Consider the following 17,665-nt stretch of genomic DNA (forward strand, 5'->3'; position numbering starts at 1 on the left):
CTTTTGATATTTTTTTTAATGTTTTCTAGAAAGAAATTGAGGAGAAAGTGGACGAAATGTGTGATCACTTGCCCAATTCGATCAGTGCACAATGTAAACAATTTGTAAGCTTATATGGAGGCGCATTTGTAGCTCTATTGGCCCAGGAAATTGATCCATCACAAGTAAGTAGAAGTATTATTATAAAATAAGTTGTCATATTTTAAAGCAAAGAACCTCATTAACACACATATTGTTAGGAAATAGTTAAAGAACCATAATATTTAAACATCATCAACCGCTTTTATTTCTGGCTTGTTTGTTTTACCGTATGGCTTGAAAGTAATAAGGGATTATATGTAAAACTACAAAATTCGAAGGGAGGGGGGGGGGGGGGAGAATCACTTCACCATTCAACTTGTATCTACTACTTCTTCTCAAGAACAGAAAAACGTTATTTGAATGTTTTGCCCATAGATAGGTTTCTGTTCATTAATGTAACGCATATAGGCGAGTTAATTCATTGGCAATAAAGCATATGGAATACATTGTAATATTATCTACTAACCTGAATAATGTTCCTTACAATTGTTTTTTTCTTTCCTCCGATATTTCAAATTCACTGTTCGAGCATTCTTCTCAAGATCACAAGCCTTAAGTCGTTATTTTTATAGTTTTCACATTGTTCTTATATTTCAACGGTGGTATATTACACAGTACTACATTTATCTATTTGTAGTTTTTCTACCTGCCCTAATAGGTATGATAACTTAAACACATTATTAACATTTATGTTGATACATTTTTTAAAAGTGGTCCACTAACTATTACCAAAACCTGTGCATTTTAGTTTTAAGAATCCTTGTTACTTAAAGGCGACAATACTATCCACTCAACTGACGACAGTGGGAACACTCGGTTGAAAAAGTGTAAAAGCTTTTTCAGGTGAGCCAACCTGAGTGAAGTTTTTCTGAGTTCTCTTCGTTCATACCGGGTAGATTCCAGAATGGTACCTAACATAATGATTCCATGCTGCTTCCTTCCTTCCATACTCCGTTCTTCCTTTCCAATTCCCAGTGTGATCGCCGAGGGATGTCATCCCTAATATGTGACGGACTAAAATGGCCATATCTGTTGAAAGCTCAGAAATCGAATTCCCAATTCTAATCAACCGACGACTGCGTCAATTTACTGTACTTGTTTCCGATCTATGGTGACGATTTCAAACTGCACTTACCTTAAGAGAAACCATGTCGCCACCATCGAGTGTGCTCTATGTGGTGGCCCTGCATCTGGGACAGCGGAGTTCCCACTGTAGGGGATTGGCACGCAGTGTAGTCATGTCAAGCCGCAACTATAGCGATAATTGACGTTTATATTTTATATTTCGTTGCCCACAGTCCGAATTGCAATGTAAGTCAACACGGCTAAACACCTTAATTTTATTTACCTGTACTTGTAAAAACTACTGATTGGATGCATTGAGAATTACACATCAAATGCAGAACACCATTAACTTTTTATTCTCAAAACTTTGATGAAAATTAAAATTATGTTGTCATAGTAACCAAGCAAAATAGCTATCTTCTTTTTGACAACTCTCTACATGATTATCAATATATAAACAACATATTCTACATTTCTTCTTCTTCGTATCAAAACAATTGTGCGCTTTTAAGCACCGTTGTCCAAAATAACTACAAGAAAATGGAAGTAACTTATCGCACAGATATACAATATCGTTGTACAACCACTCCTCCTGACAAGCTTTTCATAGCCCTTCAACGTTCGGGGTTCTCCTGTAAGACAAGACTCGTTTCAGAAGGCCAAAGACGCAAAAGTTCATTGGTGATGCATCAGAGGACTTCACTGAAATGTCTGTGAATGGAATGTCAAGAATTCTAGTTTCTGCTGACATTTGTTGCAGGGAGAGGCGGGTTGAGCGAGATGTGTGACTTGACGCATTGTCTTGATGCACCCACACACGATTCTTCTCCCTCCCGTAGAGATGGGGAATGTCATGGCGATAAACGGGTGTCAGGACGTCAGCCTGATATTCCGAATTTACCTTCGTAATTTTGGTTTCATGATGTGTGATCAGACAACTCAACATTGCTACACGTCTTGCAAATAAGAACAGAAATAAAACACTGAACTGCTGAACAAGAATGTACTATTCATAAAAATATATACTAAAGTGTATATTTTTATGAATATTAGTCTTGTTCAGCAGTTCAGTGTTGTATTTCTGATGTGTGATCAGCTTGCCCTGGAACGAGTATCCAGCAGTGATCATGAAAGAGTGCCAAAACTTTGCTTGCATTCAGTGAACCATCTTTGAAAGTCCCTCGCACCTGTCGATCGGTAAAAAAATTGTACAGTTGTACATGGCTTATGACAGTCATCCAGATAAACATTGTTACAACAAACTTCCACTTTTCACGGGCCAGGTAGCTATCATACAGCTTTCGAGAGTTGGTGCAACATTCCTGGGTGTTTTGGCAAGAGCTTATGAACACGCCCCTTCCGTTGCTTTACCAACCTCAAATCGCTGTGAATGATGGTGAACACTGTCTTCAGTTATGTGTGTGTCCGGTTCGCGATACTCTTCTGTGTGGATGGATTCTCCCCCGACTTCCCGAATTCTGTGCGGCTAGTGGCAGCCGGGGGTTGGCCTGTTTCTGCCTCATATGAATTATCCCACGCCTCTCCTTACCTGCCCCTGTCAACATCCGTGATATTCCATTTTTGAACACAGTGAATCCACACTCCTTGCACAGTTTGATAAATGGCACTAGAACTGTAGTTCACGTCGGAAAGGGCAGTTATGTAGCCCTCCTAATAAGCACTTATTTTCTGCAACATTTGTCCCTATATGCACTTACCACACCTGTCACTTACAGTCAGTGGTCCAAGGTGCCCATACGACGAGCAGTTCCCTTTTCTTCCAGCTTGGTGCTGCACAAGGTGTGTAATTTCGTCGCCATAGATCGGAAACAACCCATGTATGTACACTATAGCCAGGCCAATATTGTTTTCCAATGTGGTAATCATATGTAAATTCAGTTTTTGTAATTAGAACGTTGTTCATATCCAGATTAAAAACATTAATAAAAACCTCAGTATATAAAATATAGTATATAAAATTAAAAATCATATTCAATGTGTTATGTATCCATCGTATTTCCAGGTTTGTCCGAAGCTTGGATTGTGCCCAGGAAAAACTATTCAATTGAAATCAGCTATAAGTGATAAGCCAGGATGTGCTTTGTGCTTATACGCTGTCGAAGAGTTGGATGACATGTTGAAGGATAATAAAACAGAGGTAAGTTAATAGAAAGTAACGTTTGCACTTTTTTTAATAGTGTTTTATAATTAAAGAAATTGAACTTTTGATGTTTCATCTGTGTATTATTTATTTTAACTAACGTTTCAAATTTAATGAATGCGCTTATTATCAGAATTGTACTATTTTGGTAAATTATATAATTATTGTTGTATAATTTTAATTATTGCATTACCATATTTTACATTTCAATATGTAATAATTAAATATTGTTAAGTGTACAGTTTAACTCAATTTTTTTAAATTTTTAAAATAACAATGATTATTAAAAAACTGTTACAATGAAAATTTAAAATGAAACAGTAAATATCTATTCTTCGGAACTTTGTTCCCATAATATTCGGCAGATAGTACTAAATCTTCTGCTTTCAAAGGCTCCAACTTGTCATGTTATGTCACTGTCTTGACGTACGGTACAGCATTCATGCCGTAATTTTTCATATAAACGTATGGATTGTGAGCTGTCTCTCCATACTCCTTGCTCGGTTGCTACATAAATTGATGCACCAATGATGTCTGTTTTTACTCCTAACCTCCTTTCTTCTCAATTACAGAAGAAAGACTTCTTCTAGCTCTTTACTAGTGGGTAACGTTCCCATTATAGCCGACACGTTCCCACGTTGAATGGCTATGCTTATGCGTTGAATCAGGAAACTTTTTGCTCGATTATCTCCTGATTTAATCGATAGACGGTGGCCGATTTCTTTTATAAATTTGAGGCCTCCTCCTTCCCAAGAACCGCTAGACTCAATTGCTATTGCGACAAAGCAATAGTTATCGAGTAGATTGCTATATTTATTCCTTTTTTCTTTCGCTCTTCGAGCAGCTACGAGTCCAGCTTGTACTGAGTCATATTGTAGGTTGGAGGGGGGGGGGGATGTCTGAACATGTGAAGTCCCTGGTGAAGTGAAGAAGAATTTTTTAAATATTAACCATTGTTATAAATTTATTATTATTGCTTTCGTTGTTTTAATTTTTTTTTTACAGTATTGTAATTGAAGTATTAATACACTAGCACGTAATTTTATTTCCATTACTTTCCTTAATAACTTTTTATATCCATGAGTGCATCTGCATATGACCGATGTATTTTTAAACAAAATTTAATGCGTTTCTTCTAGTGCATATTGTGCTCATGCGGACTTCGTGGTTGATCTAATTGCGTATATCTTGTATGCTCCTCACATCTGGTGTTTAAGTGTACATCCCGTTTATCCAGTGTATGTTAGACCACATTCACATGGGGTTGAATAAATACGGTTCTTGATCTTTTATGTGGGACACGGTGGCTCAGTGATAGAACGTTCGCTTCTGGTGCATGAGGTCCCCGGTTCGATCCCAGCTCACACAAAGTGAGCTTTGTGATGGACAAACGCCGTGTGCGTGGGTTTTCTCGGGGTTCTCCCATTTCTTCCCACTTTATTCACGTCACCATTGCATTCATTTCTTATCACAGTCTCCTTTAGCCTAGCCGGCATAAGCTTGGGATGTAAATCAGAAAGATTTAATTTAATTTCATTTTTCGATCTTTTATGAAGTATAGTATTTGTCTCATATGTAAAAGGAACACGTGAATTGTTGTTGTTCCATATTTATTCAATAAACGACTTATTTCTTAAAGGTAGTTTTAGTGAAAGGTACCAAATACCCATTTTCTTTTTTCGGAAGTCGCGTCTGAATTCTGCTTCTTGGTACACACTAAGCATTTTGTTATTGTCCTTATTGATATTTTATTTATTGTAACTATTTTGTAGAAAAACCTAATATAAATGAAGTATGTATTCTTAAAAAATATCTTTATCATATACAACAGTATTTTCGTCTTGTGTAACAATGTGTGTGATATTGCATTTTTCTGTGATGGATGATAAGAATCAGCTCTTAGATATAAATTAATATGAGGAGATTTTCTGCATACACTCCGTTGCAACTGTCTCAAGCTGTAGTATATAATGTCTGAATAATTATGACGATTAGAAGGAAAGCACAAAATTATATTTAAAATACGTCGGTTATATGCAGAGTTATTCATGGTATAGAAAATCAACGAAGCAATAGAAATATATAATTGCGTGACAGTGAAAATTAAGCGAAACATAGTGTTTTTGTAAGCCAGTAAACTTTTGAAACTAATTGAGCGCCTGAAATTAAAGAAATGCGTGTTTTACTTTGGTAATTCATCAAAAATTAAGGAAAAAAGTCCATATGTTTCGAAACCAACTTTAATGCTAATCATGAGACAGAAATGTGAAAATTATCGAAATTGGTTTTTCTGTACAACTTTGTAAGCTGTTCGAAGCATTTTTTTCTGTTATGTCTTCATTAGGAGATTACTATTTGGAAAATCTTCGTCTTATATATATATATAAAATTTTCTGACACATTTGAAGGCGACATTTTCTTTACGGTCGTAATTTTTTTTCTATTGATATTACTTTTTTTCTGGATTCTCCAAAATAATTGACTGTAACATTTGCCCACTGTACCAAAACTCTTTCGCATCTTTTTATCAACGTCAAGACATCCGACATCACGATCTACTTCACAGCCCATTTTATTTTTTGATACACACCCGCTCGTTTTTCTTGTAGAAGTTTCCAGCATTCGAGCCAGTTATTATAAGAATCTCCTTCACGTGGATCTTTTCGTGGTCTTCTTGACGTGCATTTTCCATGTTAGTTTTCAGTTTTATAGGATCGTATGAAATGGGTTCAAGAATTCTTGCTGCTTCAGCCTTATTTTAAAAATCATTGGTATAAACCAACTGTTTATTTTATTCATTATGACTAGTGATTGCAAAGATTTAATTTAAATGAAGACTTAAATCTAATATTTAACTAAATTAAATATTGGTTGTAGAGCGGATATAAAGTTCACGATTTTCCTTAGCACTGTAAAGTAACAATTACAGGAATTTGCGTATTCTGATTGGCTGCAAAAGCAAGAGTCAGAATCTCCAAACAAGTGGAATAAATTAGTAGGTGCTGTCATCTGTTAATCTGCTATTTTAGTATAGTCTTGTTCGTTTTCAGATCCATTTAAATTGAGAACTTAGTTTTATAAATACAAAAATAAATTTTTAAAATGGGTAGAAAAATTTTATCTGGCACATTTTAAAAAATCTTGAATAAAAATGTACCAGTACTGCATACCATTGTGTGCTACCAGATAAAAAGCACTTTACACGTAAATAATTCATAATTCAGTTTGGATCAAAGTGTTACGTAGTGATATATCAATTTCCTAATTGTTCGGGCGTATTTAGTTTGAGATAATGTAGCCTAGAAGCTAAAATAGATAGATAAGTAAATAATCGGGTGATCGTAAGACATAAGTCGCATTTATGACAAGACGCAGCATAAGTAGACTTAAGCTGAAGATTTGAAATCGTGAGCATATTTATGAAAATCAGAGTAGAGACTTTATAATTTCCAGTCATTCGTACTTTATTATGACTGGTGCCTTTATTATTGTTGTAAGTCTATGGCGTTGGTGCTCAAAAATGACATTAATTTCCAATGGGAAATGGCAGAGTGTCCACCCCCTGTACATGTTTCAAGATGGTAAGTTATTATTTAATATCGAATAGTAAAATTCTAATATGCATATTAGAAATTCATGTTTAATTATGGTTTTGTTTACAGGAAAGTATTAGAAATGCTCTTGACTCGTTGTGTGCCAAACTGCCCAAGTCATTGGTCGATGAATGTGATGACTTTGTTGAAGAGTATTCACAGCAGCTGATAAATATGTTACTGAAAGACGTAAACCCAGAGGAAGTTTGTATTTATCTCAGATTATGTGAAAATGCAACCAGATCAAATGAAATATGTAAGTTGCTTAATTTAGTAATTTGTACTATTTACTTGCTTCTAGATTTTACTACATATTCTAGTATCCTAAATGTATTTCAGTTTGATTACCTGATTTAAATAAATTACATTAAATGAAAGATAGTTTATCATAACACATTGTCGTAATAATAATAATCTTTATACCTATTTGAGTAATAATTAACGTAATAAGAATGGCTTTCATCTAAGTTGTTACATGTTACATCGTTACGGAAGTGTCTGTTACATCATTATGCAGAGTGTCTACAAACCATGAAAATCAGCAGGGAAATGACGAATAAACGAATAAAGAAACTGAAAATATACAAATAAAGAAGGCTGCAGCAGGTTGCTAGTAGGTGTATATATATATATATATATATATATATATATATATATATATATATATGTAGGGTGTAAAGAAAGATTGTTTACAACGCTTGGGAGGTGATTCTACAGATGAAAAAACACGTAAAAATGTCTATGTAACACAATGTCCATCTAGGCCTCCTAACCGAGTTACGGACGTCCAAAAGGGTGAGAAAATGAACTTTGAAGGCTAATTCTGGCAAAACGACAAGAGATAGAAGGGCGGTGTTAGGTGGCCCACACAGACTCTCAACATGGACTATCCAAAGATGCTAAGATTAGATGTGTACAAGGCGAGCGCAAGGGATTCCCCAAAGGATGCCTCACTTTGCCCTCATAACGTCCGCGGCATGCTTCGCATCCTTATAATAATACTGTATATTTTATTTAATAATACTGTATAAAGATAATAATACTGTATATTTTAATTACTAGATAAATTTAGATGTACTGGCCTGTAGCTCACTCAAATGTCAGACTTCCAATCCACTAATCAAGAAGTTCAAATGAAAATTGTAGATGAACATATGACAACATATGAACAACTGAAACTAGTTTGTTGTGTAAAGATCAAATAACCAAAGCTGAGATTCTTTGGTCATTACAAGTAGTAAAACAGAAAATGTTCAATAATTCTTGTAGTAACGTTGGTGAAATCTTTAAACTCCTATTCTTGGACAGTCAAATAACCAGTGGACTTACAACAAGACTAAGTTGCCTGTTTCGTTTGTTAAGGTGTAGTAGCTCCATATTTTCAAGAGCAATTACTCAGTCGTCTAGAAAAGTGTAAAAAGTTTGTGATATGTTTTTAAACAAGATGGCTCAACAAGGACAAATATATCGCATTGTAAGGTTTTGGGATCCTAAAAATAACGGGATATCATCTAAATATTTTAACAGTGTGTTTCTTTGTGTTGCTTCCGCAAATATTTTGCTCGAAAACATTCTTTAAGGGGTTGGATCATTGTCTACTGATAAACTATCGCAAGTGTCCATGGATGGGCCAAATGTATACTTAGTTTCTAAATGAACTAGGAGAATTTGTAAGGGAATCTGAAGATGAGTCGGCCAAGAAATGCTTGATTAGTCTAAGCTGAGTTTGGTTTACTAAAACCCCTTTATATATTTACGAAGTGTGATCAAAAAGTTCGGTGAATGTAGTTGAACAGTGCCATTTATCGATGTTGTATCTATTTCAACTAGTAAGCCTAAGCCTTTGGTACAGTGTCGAGTTTGAACCAATTGTGATATGTTCGAGGCAGAAGAGTGAGGACGTGTTAAGACTGTCTGTCGCGCGCCAACATCTGTTCTAAGCTGCAGAAAAGTGCCAAAGAAGCTCACGAAATGTCAAAATCAGTTTATGTTGATGAAGCGGTGGCATTGAAGACTATTTACAGGTGGTGTGAGCGGTGCAGAAGCGGAAAGGAGTCTGTTGAAAACGAGCAACGATAGAGACGTCCTTCGACGTCAGAAACAGATGAAAACGTGCGAAAAGTGGCACAAATGATTTGTTCAAACAGGCGAATGACTGTTCGAGAGCTTTCTGAAGAACTAAACATCTCGTATGAGTCCGTGGAAAGCATTTTAACCGCCGATTAAATGGGCAAATGGCTTCCTTCTTCACCACGAAAATGCGCTATTTCTTGCTTTTGATCCGCGAGTTTTTGTCCGAAAAATTATTCATGTCTGTCCACGTTCACTGTGCTTTCCAGATATAGCACCATGCCACTTCTGGCTCTTCCCAAAAATTAAAACCGTGCTTAAAAGAAAACGTTTTGACACCATTCCTTACATTGAGAGGGCCACGACAGAGTAGCTAAGCGCCCTTCCAAAAAAAGCCTCCCAGAAATGCTTCCAGTCAGGATTCAACGTTGGGATAAGTGTATTGTTACTCAAGGACTGTACTCTGAAGGAGACTTGATCAAACTCCATGTAAGAATATTACTTTGTTTCTAATAAAATTATTCACCGTATTTTTTGATCACACCTTGTACCCTGCTTAACCGTCCGGGATGCAAAAATATCTCAAACAGGGTGTCTATCGGTCACGAAAGTCATCAAAAAGTCACGAAATTTAGCTTTTGGGTCAAGATTTTTATCTGTACATATATAAGTATAGACTGGGAAATTTTGTTCTATAAAACGTCAAAATTTACCACCAAAAATGTCTATGGTCTGCTTTAGACGGTACCAAATCACAAGCGAAGCACTCTTCTATCGCATGCATGAAAATTTGGCCCAATTCGCACCCAAATCGCTCTTGAGAATGTTACTAAATTTTGTGGTTTGGAAAAGTCACGAAATTTTATTTTGGAATTTTAGTAGACACCCTGTCAATCTACTTGAAGGATCATTACCAGGTTTGAGCAGGATACAGAAGGTCAAAAGTTAGAAATCTAGAGGTGATCTTTAAACCGGAAGTGTAGAAAGAATCATTTCCGGTATACTGTTGATCACTATAGAGGAAAAACGATACTAGATAGCGGGAGGCCGTTTTCAACAATCCCAAAAATAAATGTACTCTTAAAATAACTCTACTAAAACAGGAAATGATAGAAATTCACAACAACTTCCAATTCCAATATTGATCTTCATCAAACAAAAACGAAAAGTGATAGCAAAAAGCGTTTCTTTTTTAAATTGATTTTTCATTTTAAGAATAAGTACCATCGTTTCTCTTAACTCTCTATTCAAACTAGAAATGACACAAATACTACTTCCGGTTTTAACTTCGTTCGTTATAGAGTAAAAACGCTAATAAATTGGGAGAAGTGGGTTTTGCAGTCAATTAAGCTTCCTAAGAATATATTCCAGTTCAGAACAAAATATTCTCCACTCTATAATCGTTTTACTGAAACCAGAAGTGATAGATATATATCACCATTTCTGGTTTCGATATTAATTGAAAAAAATATACCATACAAACCACTGCTATTTATCTAGATTCTCCAGCTCGTCGGAGTGTGTTTACAGATCTTAGAGGAAGCAAAGAAAAGAAAAAGAAAAACAAATACTATTAGAAAGTTTAGAAGTTATTAATTTCATAAGTATTTTGTATCAATCGAGTTGGTAATATGTAACTGAACATTCAATTGCAGTTTCGTGCAATCAGTATACGTGAACTACGCGTACTGTTATATAGTCCGTGAAGTATGTGGGATTAAAACAATAAAAATTGAAATAGGAATATTAAAATATTATATAAACATTTGTGGGAAGTATATATATTCTTACTTCGTAACTAAACATTAAATTATAATATTATATAAATATGACCTGAAAAGATAAGACTAAAGGCGAGGTATAGTTGGGTATAGGGGGGAGAAGATCAACAAAAAATCAAGGAAGATCTATATTGAAGTCAAAATTGAGATATCTGTAGAAACCGTGTTACGGAAAATTGGCAGAACCGTTTGAAATGATTTTTTTTAAATATAATACTACTGGATTTTATCATGACATTTTGATGAAATGCGTATCCTAACGAAAGGAGGATAACAGGTTATGCCAAAAATGGAGTATCTCACGAACAGGGCCGGATCCAGGATTTTCTGAGAGGGAGTGCACCAATAACTATCAGTACATTTGAATTAAATTTGAATTTTTTAAAATGCCTTTAGCCCATTTATGATGTGAATGAGGAATTCCTTTGGAAATGCTGTGTCTGCTCTCGATGAATTCTTTTCCTTCAACATTCAGAAAATTGACTTAAACTATTGATTTTGCAAAAGTCACTGCTAGCTTCTCACTTTAGGTAGTGTATATTTCCAACGAGGGGGGGGGGGTTCACGTACACCTTTGCACACACACCCTAAATCCGGCCCTGAACTCGAACTTCTTAAGTTAGGAGGATGGAACTCGGTATATAAACTTCCCTTAAAAAATAATAGGACATTTGATCCAGCATTTTGGAAAATTCTTCGAAGGTAGGGTAGAGGCAGTTTCTTTGTATCTCTCTGAATAAAAATAAAGTTGCTCTGAATTTGATGTTACATCATCACAGGAACACAATTGAACCATTTAAAATAGTTTTTCTTCACATAGTACCTGGTTCGAGTTGAATTTCCATAAATTTACTTTGATTTAAAAAAATCATTGTAAGGTGGGAATAATATCCTAAAAGGGGGATGAGGAAGATTCAAGTTTACATTTTAGATATTTTTCCTAAACCTTATTCTTCTCGTGCAAAGAATAGGTTTTTCAGCTAGTTTGCTTACAATTTATTTATTTATTTATTTACATTCATCATAGTGTCGTGTAACTTAGAGGGCATGGTGGATCAATAGTAGGGTGTTAATGTGTGTTGTGAAAGATTCCTGGTTTTATCCAGGTCATGTGAGTACAGTGGGTTACATATCTATGAGTTTTCTTGGAGTTTTTCAGTCAGCGACGATACGCATTATGTGCTTTAACCTAAATTTCCTGTAGCTTTACATGAATATTCGCAGAACAGGGCGTAATCGTATGTCGTTAAATTGGAACATGAGAAGTGAGAAACAAAATTGAAAAGACCTTGATGATGCTAATAGTTGCTTTTTTGGGATCAATGGAAGTATCTGTTAGTTGTACACCATGATTTACGTAGTTTATACAATGCATATCTTTATTTCAGTAAGCAACGAAATCCCACCCCTCTCAGCCGAAACAATGCAGCTTCCAGAATCGAGATTAATGCCTCAAATTATTGTTCAAAGCGAAATGAAGAAGAAAAATAGTGTGTCTGATTCTCCTCAGTGCGTAATATGCGAGTTTGTGATGTCCCAGCTTGATAACTCTTTGAAGGACAATGCAACAGATGTAAGTATTGAATTTTATTTGTGTAGTAAACCTCTTCATATCTTATATAAGCATCTTATCTGTGTAGTGGAAGGAGTTGCCTTGGGCGTCTTTTGAGTGGGACTTAATGGAAACTAGTGTAAAACAGTAGAGTATATTAAGACATTAAGATCTATAGGTTGACATAAATAATAGGAAACTTTTCAATAAGTAAAGTTTCTCGGATTGTTTTCAAAACCTTAGCTGATACTTAAATCAGGTATTGAAACCTGACCTCATCCACGTTTTTAAAAAAAGATACATAAAAATGTTTTAACTCAAAATTCCAAAGTAATATACAAGACAATGCAATATAAATGGTACTAAAAGAAAAGTTATCTATGACTAGTATAATGAATCTGTGAAAGTGCCGATATAACTTAGAAGGTAAATTCGCAGAGTTTTCTTTACGGACACTCCACGTAATAATAAATATCATGATACTCAAGATGTTCGATGTGGATCCCTTTTTGTGACACGTAGTTCAGGAACCATACCACTGATAACTGTTGCACGGAGGTGTATAGAGAATTTCTCTTCAGAACTTGTTTCCTATCTGTCTAAGAATAGTTTTTAGCTTGGGTACACATTTCTGATCTGGGGAGGTTTCTTACAATATGGCCGACCAGCCAAAGTGCAACGTTAGTGGAGAATAGCCTATACCTCCGAAACTATTGCTTTTAGCACTTAATTTCAAAGGACCAAAATTGATCAACACATTATTTTAAATTAGATACACCATTTTTTTTTTTTTTTTTTACATGAATTACATAAATTATATTCACTGTCAATATAAACCTTTATCTTTTGAAACCATTAATTAAACTTGGTAAGAAAACTTTAAGTATGTGAGATTAATTATTTGATTTGTTTTATGTTTGAGGATCTTAGAAAGCAGCATCTGTAGAATGACAAATAAAGATCATTAAAAAAAGTACAACTTGCTCCAGTACCAAAGTGACAGAAGAAAACCAACAGTTTTGAAATGTGTTATATATAAGACCCCTTTTCATGTCTCCACTACACAGGCAATTCATGGAACACGTAAATCTAAAACTTTAATAACATCTTTGAATCACGTTGGATTATGCAGTAGCTATGACACTGTTCAAAGAACGAATCATTCTGTTGTAGTAAGAGCTGTGGAACTAACTGTGGATCACCGTGTCCTATTTCCCACACACTTAGCCAGATGTATTCCGTTTCGAGCAGCTATGGATATCTGACCATCAGGAGGGTACAAAATCAGCATTGATAGTCACAATCATAGTACTATTTCAGAATATGCATCATCATAATACAATAATTTAGAGTTGGATTTGAATAGCTTTACATTTGGTAAACACAACAAAAATTGAATGATGTTTTCAGCTGTCAGAAGCTCGTACTATTTAACAACCCTAAAGTAAGAGAGAACATTAATCATAATTTGTCTAATAAGTAGCCCAGTCACGCAAACATCAGTTTCAACATCAAAAATAGATTACGATCTATGGCACGATTTTGTAACAAATTATGACTTATCTACTAGCAGTTTCTGAGATAATTACTCTGCCTTCATAGAGCGCTTTTAACTCTTTATTACTAAAATGAAGCTTCCAAAAATTATTTCAGCATTTATTCCCATTCTTCCTTGTCTAGCCACCAATCAAAGATCTATACACATACACAACCATGGTAAATTTTAAGAACTTTTTGATAAAGGTAAATCAAGAGTGTGGAACTCTGTGGAATAACGAAGGAGTATACTATTTAGCCAAGAAACTACAGTTGCAGCTCCCTGATAAGTTTGAAAATATCTCTTTTTGCACTGGGTTCATTTCATACAAGTAAAATCATAATAAACTGTCTTGGGCTATATCTCAAAGATGGTGAAATCTGAAGCATTAGGAGAGACTGAAATATTTGGCCCTAAAGAGGTCGAAAGTGCATCACTGTAGAGGAGTTCGTAGCATGAACATAATAGCAGAAACTGTACATGGAATCATTTCAACAGTTTCATGAAATCTGAAATTGAGAAGTATCAGCACTCTTTAATCAATTCAGAATTCTGAAAACTTTGTGCAAGGACAAGGATCATATTATAATGTGAAGAAGAAAACTGAAGATGTGAGTGGTCTTCTACAAGGCTTCCATGCTGACTTTCTTACCATTATCAAACAGAACGAATAGAAGTCCAAACTTTTCGTTGATGCAATGTTCTTTTCTAAACACGTTATTCCCTATATTGAGAGACATCATTAGAGCTGATAGAGAAGGAAATTGGGATGTCTATTTATGTGCATTCGGCGGAGCCTTGCCCTTGTTTTTTACCTTTGGTAAAGTCAATTATGCAAGATGGGGCTCAGTTTACTATGAAGACTATTCGAAACTTCCTGATATAGTAGAAGTCTTCAAAAAGCGGCGAATTTGTTGTTCAGCATGGAGAAACGAAGGTTCAGCAGTGTAGGTATGAATCAGGGCTTGGAGATGTTCTACAGTCAACCAGCTAAAGAGCAGTGTTGTGGTATTATAGGAATGATCCGCAGGAAAGAGGCTGTAGCATTACAAGACATGATAAAGCATGACACGTACTCAATAAGTATGCTTCATAGACGAATCTGTGGAATTGTAAAAAAATTATGAATATGATCTACATCACCATAGATCCACTTTCGTTAAGAAGAGGCCACCAGAGTAAAGAAAAGCCAAAAATTATTGATGTGAAATTGGAAACATCTAATACTGAGAGAACTTGAAATTTCAAGATACAGTAGCTACTCAATAAACTTTTAGCATTTGAGCTCAGAATTAGTAAAGGAGCTTGAAATAAAAATAAAAAGACATCCTAATGTCATTCAAACATACGCTGCGTAGTATTTGATTTTATGCTTCATGCTCCTACCATAGCTGCTATTGCTGTAAATTCTTTGAAAATCTTTGGCAGTTTCCTTGAGAATATGCTAAAGAGGATAATTTACCTCTCATCAGCCAAAAGGGTTGATATTGTCTTTAATATTTACAAAGATGATAGTATAAAAGCTGCAAAAAGATTGAGACGAACTGAAAAGAACCCAATTAACATCACAATCTCAAGCAGTGTTACACCTTTGCCTAAAGACATGGAAGCATTTTGGACTTTAGTTCAAAACAAAATACAATTTCAACAGTTGAGTGCCCTTGAAGAAGCCGATGAAAATATTTCTTCACACAAATCTCTCTGTAAGTACCGTTGAGAGTGCGTTAATAGCATTATTAGACACAGATGTGTTTGTCCTGTTTATTATTTTCATAGAGTGTTTCAACCGAATGATGTAAACGAATTTTGGACCTTTTCTGGGAAGGACAATCTACAAGATATACTCCAACGATGTACGTCAGATTGTTCAATACGAGTTATTGAAGTACTTTCAGCGATTTATTCTCCAAATGGATGTGATACTACCAGCAAATTTGGTACAAAAGCAGCAGCTTTAAAGCTGGCAGAAGACTATTCATACTTGATTAAAGACTTCGGAAAAGATGAACTGTCAGGCTCAATAACCAAAAATGCTGAAAAGTTTTTGAAGAGTTTTTCTCAAGGATGTTGTCTAAAGACTTTCGGAAAATGGATAACTTAAGAATCATGAAATACCATCGAATGAAACTTTAGAATTTAGAAAGCTTCCACCAACATCATTTAATACGGCACTAAATATCAAGAGGGCATATTTACAAGCTAACTGATGGTGTAGTCTGTTAACAGATCTACAAGATATACGTAATTTATACGTAATCTTAGTGAATATGGATGTGTAGGACTTGAAAGAAGGTGGAATCCTCAAATTACCGCAGAGCAACTTCCTCCTGACTTCCCTCACACTTTTACTTGTCAAGACTTGTGCACAGCCAAACACTTGTATATGTACGAAGCATGTAATAGCCTGTTCCAGATTCTGCCTCAGTGGTGGAGCACGCACTTCTGGTGCAAGGGGTCCTTGGCTCGATCTCAGCTCGCGCTAAGTGAGCTTTGTGGTGGACACACTGTGTGGATGGATTTTCTCGGGGTTCTCCCACTTTATTCATTCCACTGTTTCATTCATTTCTCATCATCATCATCATCTTTAGCCTAGCCGGCATAATCGTCATACGTAAAACTTGAAGATTTCATTGTTTTCATTTCCTGTTCCAGATTCTGTACTTGTGAAGTTTCGAAGTGCCACAATGATAGGAATTATCCTCTACTATATTATATATAGAGATTAGACCAAACTAATAACCATTTACTGCTTTTACTTTTTAATAATTATAATCACTCCTACGTCTAAGATTGTTTAAGTTATCAAAATGTATATTTGAAGGGTAAGGGAAAAAAAACAAGGAATGTCACAAAACTGCATTTTCGAGAAAACTGCGTTTTAATATTGAAAAACATGTAAGAAACAATTGTGTTAGTCTAGTCTTTTAAATGGACATTTCTACATTTACGCATACATGGCATATACGGTCAAATAGTACCAAGAGTCACAAACAGATAGGACAAAGCACTCGATAAAACACATTCATGGACATTCCTTGTTTTTTTTCCCCTTACCCTTCATTTTATCTTAGTAAAGTTGCAAAGAATGCAGTGTTTTCATTAATAAAGCTTTTTTATGATCTTCAAAAATAGTTTTTCCTTTTAAAACTGTTTGCACAGTATCCAAAAATAAGTACTGATTAATGTTAGTCCTTTGGAATTTTGAGCTAAAAGCAATAGTTTCGTAGATATGGGTTATTTTTCACCAAAATTAAACATTAGCTGGCGGCCATTTTGGGAGAAACCTCCCCGTACTAGAAACGTATACCCAAGTTAAAAATTATCCTTAGACATATAAGGAACAAATTTTGCAGAGATAATCTCTATACACCTCCGTGCAATAGTCATCAGTAGTATGGCTCCTAGACTACACGGCAGATGTCTAAACGATGAAAAAGTTCGTATCATACCCAAATAGCATAGTATTATCAATGGATTGAATTGCTTCTGGTATCGGCTGGTGTAACTATCTTTAGTTTTGTGCGAGAGGGGCTGGCTACGAACACCTTAGTCTTCTTATACTCCCAAAAGAGAAAAAAATATCACACGGAGATAGATCACGTGACCTTGGGGACTGAGTCCCTATGTGGTATATTGTGCAGCCCAGCGCTCCCAATTTAGAGTTACGGAAGATATTGTTTAAGGTAATAATGTACGTGTTGTCAATGGTTAAGATACCGTCTTGTTGTGTAATAAAGTTGGGTACTTCCTATTCCAACTGGGACAACCACTCGTACAGCATGTCAGGGTTATTGATACCTGTAATGGTGGACTACGGAAAGAGGA

At 35.3% G+C, this 17,665-nt stretch overlaps 1 protein-coding gene across 1 annotated transcript in view; it reads left to right on the forward strand.

Annotated features, from left to right (window-relative positions):
• The window catches only part of Sap-r (prosaposin), a 94,358-nt gene that overhangs the window by 59,731 nt on the left and 16,962 nt on the right, over positions 1-17,665 (forward strand). Inside the window, exons 11-14 of the mRNA XM_081727024.1 lie at positions 30-164; positions 3,170-3,304; positions 6,970-7,156; positions 12,140-12,324. Of these exons, the coding sequence (XP_081583150.1) occupies positions 30-164; positions 3,170-3,304; positions 6,970-7,156; positions 12,140-12,324 (642 nt within the window). The remainder of the gene's footprint in view (positions 1-29; positions 165-3,169; positions 3,305-6,969; positions 7,157-12,139; positions 12,325-17,665) is intronic.

This window comes from Thermobia domestica, chromosome 1 (genome assembly GCF_964235325.1).
Source record: "Thermobia domestica chromosome 1, izTheDome1.hap1.1, whole genome shotgun sequence".
NCBI classification, from domain to species: Eukaryota; Metazoa; Arthropoda; class Insecta; order Zygentoma; family Lepismatidae; genus Thermobia; species Thermobia domestica.